We start from the raw sequence: 9,319 nt of genomic DNA on the forward strand, positions 1-9,319 counted from the left end.
CAATCCGGACTCGAGCAGTTACGGTCTCTCGCTGTGTTCTCCCTGCAGAGAAGACTCGCCTCTCCACAGCAAAGAATGGACATGCTGAAACTCGGAGGGCCGCACCATAGGTCACAGTTTACGCTGCGGGCAGTAGACGCATTTCTACAAATCCCATCCACTGTGCTTGTACTGTACAATGCAGCATTGTGGACGCAGCTAAAACACTGCGTCCAAAACGCTATGAACCATGATCGTTGGCACGCAGTCTTAGAATAAGAATCCCGTTCATAGCATGAACAGTATTTCTGGCTAGCCCTGCTCTCAGCCGAGGCTCTGTTCACATCTGCACTGGAGCCTCCATTGCAGACCAGTATAATAGTACCATACAGGAGTGCAGCAGGTGCCATGATGGAAACCGGATGGATGGCATCGTTGGTGATTAGCTTGCCAGGGTTTTGGCACTTGACCGAATTGAGAAACGCAGTTGTGAAAAAAAGAGTAAGGTTTCGAAATCACTGCAAAAATAAAAAAAAAAAAAAAAATCACTGTGAATGGATTGTATTTGCACAGACTAAAGGGTGCTTTACACACTGAGACATCGCTAATGATATATCGTCGGGGTCACAGTGTTTGTGACGCACATCCGGGGCCGTTAACGACATCGCAGCGTGTGACAGCTAGGAGCGACGATCAATGATCGCAAAAACGGCAAAAATCGTTGATCATTGACACGTCGCTCCAAATCATAATGTCGTTTGTGTTTCATTCCGCAGGTTGTTTGTCATTTCTGCGGCGTCACACATGGCTGCGTGTAACACTGCAGGAACGACGCACATCATCCTACCTGGGTCCATCGGAAAGGAGGAAGGAAGGAGGTGGGCGGGATGTTCCGGCCGCTCATCTCCGCCCCTCTTCTATTGGACGGCCGTTTTGTGACATCGCTATGACGCCGAACATCCCTCCCTCTTGAAGGAGGGATTGTTCGGCGGTCACAGCGATGTCGCTGAACAGGTATGTGCGTGTGACGCTGCCGTAGCGATACTGTTCGCTACGGCAGCAATCACCACATTTCGCACCAACGACGGGGGCGGGTGCTATCGCTCGCGACTTTGCTAGCAATCGCTAGCAATGTCGCAGCGTGTAAAGCACCCTTAAGAGTGGTGCAAGTCTATCTAGTCTAGACAATGGTACATTGTGGACCTGCTGGATTTAGCTCGCAGAGCATTGTCTACAGCCTGGATCCAACTGTATCCACTTCTATGCCGGAAGCAGGACTGGAGATCCATTTATTCGGCCGCAACGTGTAAATTGGAAGATTCTCAGTAGCTTACATCTTCAACATACACTGAACACAAATATAAAAACACAACACTTGTTTTTCTCCCATTTTTCATAATCTGAGCTCAAAGATCTAAGACTTTTTCAATGGACACAAAGGCCTTTTTCTCCCAAATATTGTTCAAAAATATGTCAAAATCTGTTTGTGGCACTTCTCTCCTTTGCTGAGATAATCCAACCAGCTCACAGGTGTGCCATAACAAAATGCTGATTACACAGCATGATTATTGCACAGGTGCGCCTTATGCTGGCCATATAAAAGGCCACCCTAAAATGTGCAGTTTTATCACACAGTACTATGCCGCAGATGTCGCAAGTTATGAGGGAGCGTGCAGTGGTCTGCTGACTGCAGGAATGTCCTCCAGAGCTGTTCCCATGAATTGAATGTTCATTTCTCTACCATAAGCCGTCCCCAAAGATGTTGCAAAGAATTCAGCAGCACATCCAACCGGCCTCACAACCACAGACCACGTGTAACCGCACCAGCCCAGGACCTCCAAGATCATCTGAGAATAACCAACCAGACAACTGCTGCACATTTTAGAGTGGCCTTTTATTGTGGCCAGCCTAAGGCACACCTGTGCAATAATCATGCTGTCCAATCACCATCTTGCTATGGCCGCACCTGTGAGGTGGATTATGTCCGCAAAGGAGAAGTTATCACTAACACAGATATAGACAAATTTGTGAATATTTGAGAGAAAAAAGACCTTTTGTACACAGAAAGTCTTAGATCCTGAAAAAAGGCAGTAGAAAAACAAAAAAAGTGTTGTTTATATTTTTGTTCAGTGTAGTAAAGAGCTGAAACATAACAAAATGACAAATCTTCATTTATATCATGATTAATGGGATTTTCCAAATCGCATTTTCTTTTACTTCCCTCAATGGTCTCTAGTGAGCGCAGAAAAGAAATTAGTTGGCACGAGACCGCAAGTATGCAAATGTCCCAGACAAACCTTAAGCTTAAAGTTCTTAGTCTCCCATATCTTTTCTTCTAAGCACAGAAAATGTTGGCACACTTGACATTTTTCCAGAAAATGAAGTATTTCTCCCAGAAAATTATTGCAATTACAAGTTTATTTCCCTTTGTGTATTGGAACAACACAAAAAAAAACAAAAACCTCAGACAAAATTGTTAGCACCTTTTCTAAATTGTAAGTCGACACTTTGTTTCAAGCATGTCATGCTGATTCAAACTTACTGGTAGCAAGTAACAGGTGTGGGCAATATGAAAATCACACCTGAACCAGATAAAAAGGGGAGAAGTTGACTCAATCTTTACATTGTGTGTCTGTGTGGGTCACATTAAGCATGGAGAACAGAAAGGGGAGAAGAACTGTGAGGACTTGAGAACCAAAATTGTTGAAAAGTAACAATCACAAGTTCATCTTCAGAGATCTTGATGTTCCTTTGTCCACGGTGTGCAACATAATCAAGATGTTTACAACCCATAATACAGGAACTAATCTCCCTGAATGTGGACAGCAGAGAAAAGTTGATGAAAGGTTGCAATGCAGGATAGTCCAGATGGTAAGCCGCCCCAATCATGTTCCAAAGAAATTCAAGCTGTCCTGCAGGCTCAGGGTGCATCAGCGCAAACTATCTGTTCACATTTGAATGAAATGCTATGGAGGAGACCCAGGAGGACCCCACTGCTGACAAGAAAAAAAAAAAAAAAAAAAAAAAAGCTAGACTGCAGTTTGCCAAAATGTACGTGAGTAACCAAAATCCTTCTGGGAAGGATCTCGTGGACAGTTAAGACCAAGATCCAGTTTTTAGTAAAGCGCATCATTCTATAGTTTACCGAAAACAGAATGAGGCCTACAAAAGAAAATAAACAGAACCTAAACTCACATGGTAGAGGCTTAAAGATGTTTTGGGGTTGTCTTGCTAACACTGGGTGCAAGGCATCATCTGAAGATTACCGAATGATTTTGGGTCACAATTTAGAGCCCAATGTCAAAAACACTGGGTTGCATACTAGGTCATGGGTCTGCCAGCAGGATAATGACCTCAAACATTCTTCAAGAAGCCTCCAGAAATGGATGGAAGGATAGAGCTGGAGAGATCTGAAGTGGCAGCAATGAGTCCGGATCTAAATCCCATTGACACCTGTGGAGAGATCGTAAAACTGCTGTTGAGAGAAGACCCCTTCATATAAGAGACCTGGAGCCGTTTATAAAGAAGAGTCCAAAATTCCAGGTGAGAGGAGGAAGAAGCTTGTGGACGGGTATAGGAAGCGATTGATTGTAGTTAGTGTATTTATCCAAAGCGTGTGCACCCAAATATTATATTAATGGGGCCAACAATTTTGTCCGACCCTTATTTGGAGCTTTTTTGCAATTTTCCTTTTTTTCTCCTTTTTGCTTCTGTTGTTTCAATACACAAAGGAAATAAACGCGTAGAATTGCAATAATTTTCTGTGACAAAGACTTCATTTTCTGGAAGAATTTCAAGGGTGCCAACACTTTCGGCCATTACTGTACATTGTTTGGAAATTGGACCAGAATAGTGAGTGCTTCAGTTCCGGGTGCTATAGTTGAGCGATCAGTCACACAGACTGAAAACCATTTCTCTGTACAGACGTAATGCCCACAGCGAGTGAAGACGTCTGCACTTTTGATTGCACGATTATTTGCGACTGTCCGCACAGCGCTCACAGACGTGTTCAAGGAGGATTCATCATCTTGATAAATACCTTTATCTACTTGTCACGGTGCAGCACGGAGGAGTTACTACGCCCCAGAGCCTGCACACATAACAACCAAACAATAGCTATGCCTTACCTGTGGGACATCTCACTGATGTGCGTTATACCGCCATTCATCACAAATAAATACAAGTGCAATACTACAGAGGTTTTCTGGGAATTCATGCTGATGACCTACACTTAGGACCACTCTGGTGGTCTATCCGAGGAATAAATATTGGTGCAGAATCTGAGAAGATGAAGGTTTGGCTTCTTTTCTTACTTTCGCTATGTCACAACAGAAGTGCCATGATACAGTTATTTCAATAAATAAGGCACGTCTCAAAACCATAGACTGGTTATGCACTTAAAGGGAACCTGTCAGGTCCAATATGCACCCAGGACCACGAGCAGTTCTGGGTGTATATTGCTAATCCCTGCCTAACCGTCCCTGTATACACTAGCATAGATAAAGAGATCTTAATAAAAATAAATTTCTAAAGATCTTTTACCGTATGCTAATGAGCGAGGGCACTAATCCTAAGGGCGTTGGGTCCCCAGCAAGTCGCCCCCATTAGCATGTTAGTACGCCCCTGTGTGCTATCCTGCTAATGAATACGCAGCGTCATAGGATGATCTCACTCACCTCTCCGCTGCCATCACGTCCAATAGGGGATTTCGGCTCAGTGCACATGACCCCGGAGCCGAGCAAACCTACCAGGAGGATATGACGCCGAGGGCCAGGGTAACACGTGGGGACCAAACGTCCCAACACGTGTTTCGCTCCGTGTGCTTCGTCGGGGGACAGTACACCACAGTACACATTCCCAGGGCTCACATGAGGTTGTGACGTCACAAGAGCCCCGGATCCAATCAGTACCAGCTTCTGTCTCACCAACTTCAGACCAAACGAGCAACGAACAGGAAGTCGGTGCTGGCAGCAGAGCTCGCTTCCTGTTGATTGTTCGTTTGGTCAGAAGGTGGGAGACAAGAAGATTGAACGTGGGGCTCACGTGACATCACAACCCCGCATGAGCCCCGGGAACGCAAACCGTGGAACGGCGTCAGCACCAGAGGGCAGTATAGGCTTTTTTTAATTTCTTTTTAGCTGGGGAAACTTTGGAATCAGAAGGGGTTACCTTAGTAGCGGACAAGCCCTTTAAATGTGTTTTTTTTTCTTCAACAACTTTGCTTATCCATGTATTTTAGATTGGATAAATTTAATGTGACTTTTAACAAATAAAAATAGGGTTTTCACTCCACTCCAGCGTAAGGTTTTTGGCAGGTGGAGTATTCAACTTGGCACATTAAAGGCCCTATCACACACAGAGATAAATCTGTGGTCCGACTCTTCCCGAATTGCCCTGGTGCGGTGGCAATTGGGGTAATAAGGAGTTAATGGCAGAAGCCCATAGCTGCCACTAAAGGCCACTTTACACACAGCGATAAATCTTTGGCAGATCTGTGGTTGCAGTGAAATTGTGGACAATCAGTGCCAGGTTTGTGGCTGTGTACAAATGGAACAATATGTCCATGATTTCACTGCAACCACAGATCTGCCAAAGATTTCTCTGTGTGTGACAGGGCCTTTAGGTACCTTTCACACGTCAGTTTTTTGCCATCAGTCACAATCCATTTTCTCGACGGATCCGTCGCAGATTGTGGCTAAACTGATGCAACGGATCAGTTTTTCGACGGACTCTACTAGCTGGGGGCTAAATAATAATTGGAGCATGCGCAGTTAAAAAAAACGGAATCCATTGCCGGATCCAGTCATTTGCCGGATCCTGCGCCCACAGGCTTCTATTCTACCAAACGACAGATGGCAAAGGATCCGTTGCTGTCCGTTTTTTCGACAAATACAAAAAACGTTACTTTGGCCGTTGCCTCAGTCAATGGACAAACATTTTTCAACGACTGGTGAAACATGAGGCCATCTGTCGCTAATACAAGTCGATGAGAAAAAAAAATGGATCCAGCGGCATCAGTCACCAGATCCGTTTTTTTTTTTTTCAAAATTCGACGGATTGTGACCGATGGCAAAAAACTGATGTGTGAAAGGGGTCTAAGACAAATATGCGACTTTTTACAGAATTTGTGACTTCTGTTGCTGAACAGTTAAAAACAAAATAAAAAAAAAAAAACAAACGTTTGATTTGGCACCAAGGTCATGAAACGCGTGAGCCACTCAAGGTCATGAAACGCGTGAGCCACTTTGATGAATTTGGCGCAAAAAATGTCAGCGTACAACAGAACAAAAAAAAAAGTGATTTCAAGAAATTGCAAATGATGAGTCGCTCCACAAGTCTTCTTTTCTTGAGCAGCTCATCACAATGTACAATGCTTTGCTCCCAATTCCCGAAAAGCACCTAAACGTTACCCAAAAGGAAATTGACACAAGAACAGGAAGATATAAATACCTGAATCTGCTCAGTTTCATCCACGAGTAGGAAACTGACGACCTTCTCGGTCATCTTCTTCTTCAGGGCCTCGTCATCCACTTTTGGAGCCTCCGTGGTTTCGGGGCTCTTTATGGTTTGGTAAGAGGTGACTTGATGCTTTCGTTTGTTCCCACCGGAGTGAGTCCGCTTCTGACAATCCGTACAGAGATCAATTTTGCAGGGGACACACCTTACGGCCGCCCGCGTTCTCGCTCCTGAGGGGCCGCCATTGTTTGCCCCTTTACACGAGGAACAATAGGGGATGTATCCTGGTGGGATCAGTGTCCTCTCGTGGCTCTGGAGCCTCTCCTGCTTGTGAAGCACGTCCTCGCACTGCTGGCACTGTAACGTCTTACACTCATCGCACTCAAACGTGGCTTCTTCACTTCCAGAACATGCAAAATTTTCCTGGCACATCAAACCCGTCATGGCTGTTTTATCACCCGCCGGGCCCTGGCTACTCATCTATCTAAAAGCAAAAAGTTCCTTCAAAATGGTAAAGGCTACGGAGAAGATCAAGATATTGTCCTATAGGAAAATACTTACTAATAACAATATGCTAAAAATGTAGGAGTATGGCGCTGTATTTCCATAAAAGTGAAATCAACGAGACTCCGAAATGACCCAATAGTTAAGAGGGTCTGAAACTCGTCATTATCAGGGGGGGGTTGGCAAATGTGAGGTGCCCCCCGAGGTGTAGACTAGTGCGTGTACTGGAAAACTGCTTCTCTGTATCCTACAAAGGTACATACAAGTGTGCTAATATCTTACCCCTGAGATACACCTGCCTGGCGATAGGACGGGTCACCCGGAGGCTACACCAGCGCGACCAGGGAGAAAAATCCTTATCTGCCCGCACCCGACTATCCAGTGTAAAAGAGAAGGCAAAATAAAAAGAGACGAAAAACGGGTGTATTATTATTATTATTATTACTACTATTATTGTGCCCAGAAGATAATCTACACATCCAATCTCACAACCTGGACACAAAGGAGGAGAAATGTCCGGATGGGACAGAAGCAAAACCAAGAATACCAACACAGAACTAAGGGGTCGCCCAAACTAATCCTGAAACTGTATGTGTGCAGACCAGGGCTCCAAATAGGGATCAGAGAGGACAACTCCTGGAAGAATAGGGATCTTCTGTTGTCACACTATCGATAGGGATCTTCTGGTGTGACCACCCTAACAATAGGGATGTTTCTAAACACTCTTTGGAAGGAGAAATCCCTGGTCCAAATCAGTGGGGGCCTTCTGGGATCAGTGGGGGTCTTCTGGGATCAGTGGGGGCCTTCTGGGATCAGTGGGGGCCTTCTGGGATCAGTGGGGGCCTTCTGGGATCAGTGGGGGCCTTCTGGGATCAGTGGGGGCCTTCTGGGATCAGTGGGGGCCTTCTGGGTTCAGTGGGGGCCTTCTGGGTTCAGTGGGGGCCTTCTGGGATCAGTGGGGGCCTTCTGGGATCAGTGGGGGCCTTCTGGGTTCAGTGGGGGCCTTCTGGGTTCAGTGGGGGCCTTCTGGGTTCAGTGGGGGCCTTCTGGGATCAGTGGGGGCCTTCTGGGATCAGTGGGGGCCTTCTGGGATCAGTGGGGGCCTTCTGGGATCAGTGGGGGCCTTCTGGGTTCAGTGGGGGCCTTCTGGGTTCAGTGGGGGCCTTCTGGGTTCAGTGGGGGCCTTCTGGGATCAGTGGGGGCCTTCTGGGATCAGTGGGGGCCTTCTGGGATCAGTGGGGGCCTTCTGGGATCAGTGGGGGCCTTCTGGGATCAGTGGGGGCCTTCTGGGATCAGTGGGGGCCTTCTGGGTTCAGTGGGGGCCTTCTGGGTTCAGTGGGGGCCTTCTGGGATCAGTGGGGGCCTTCTGGGATCAGTGGGGGCCTTCTGGGTTCAGTGGGGGCCTTCTGGGATCAGTGGGGGCCTTCTGGGATCAGTGGGGGCCTTCTGGGATCAGTGGGGGCCTTCTGGGATCAGTGGGGGCCTTCTGGGATCAGTGGGGGCCTTCTGGGTTCAGTGGGGGCCTTCTGGGTTCAGTGGGGGCCTTCTGGGATCAGTGGGGGCCTTCTGGGATCAGTGGGGGCCTTCTGGGATCAGTGGGGGCCTTCTGGGTTCAGTGGGGAGCCTGTGGGATCAGCAGTTTCTCCGGGGTCCAAGGTCCAGCTCTTGGTTCGCCCTCCCCAGCTGGCAGCGCTCCTGCCCCGCTAGGAGGGTGCTGTCCGGGCCTGCTCCTGTCCGGTCACGGCTGCAGGTTGTGCTGGATGTGACGCAGGTCCCGGTACCGGAGCGCAGGTCGCACAGGCACCTATTGTTTACACCACAAGCCGGCATCCGGCAGTGACTCAGGGATCACACGGCGGCTCCTCCCGGACCCCGGAGCGCTCTACAGACCGGTCCTCCGGTGCACACGGGAGCCGCGGAGACTGCGCTGATATCGGGGACCTCTCCGCTCCCGGCTCCGCTGCCCACTGACTCCTGACACGGTCCTACCTAGAATGGAGTTGCTCCCGGTAGGAGTGATGACGTAGGAGTCACGTGTCAGCATTGGTCACATGACTTCGCTGCAATTTCCGCGCTGGGCCTGCGGGGCGTAGCAGTGTTGTCATTAGTGTTATCCAGGGCCGGCGCTGTGGGATTCTGGGAAATGAGAATGTGCTGTGGAGGGTTCATGTGTCAGGTCTGGGGGTGCACAGCTGACTGCCGGTGTCCCCCGAGCTCTCACCACGGATAACGGGATTTCAGGACGATTTGTGCCCGTACGCCCCGCCCATGTTTATAGGACACGCCCCCAGCATATAGAATTAGCATCCCAGGTAGTAGAGGTGTCCCCTACACCCAAGTACAGACCCCTAATAAGCGCAGGCCAGACACCGCACCCCCA

At 48.0% G+C, this 9,319-nt stretch overlaps 1 protein-coding gene across 1 annotated transcript in view; it reads right to left on the reverse strand.

Moving 5' to 3' along the window:
* Positions 1–8,968, reverse strand: part of ZFYVE1 (zinc finger FYVE-type containing 1) — an 80,171-nt gene extending 71,203 nt beyond the window's left edge. The window contains exon 1 of the mRNA XM_075330868.1: positions 6,430–8,968. Coding sequence (XP_075186983.1) covers positions 6,430–6,915 — 486 coding nt within the window. The 5' untranslated portion in view covers positions 6,916–8,968. The remainder of the gene's footprint in view (positions 1–6,429) is intronic.
* Positions 8,969–9,319: the final 351 nt, after the last annotated feature.

This window comes from Anomaloglossus baeobatrachus, chromosome 12 (genome assembly GCF_048569485.1).
Source record: "Anomaloglossus baeobatrachus isolate aAnoBae1 chromosome 12, aAnoBae1.hap1, whole genome shotgun sequence".
Taxonomy (NCBI): domain Eukaryota; kingdom Metazoa; phylum Chordata; class Amphibia; order Anura; family Aromobatidae; genus Anomaloglossus; species Anomaloglossus baeobatrachus.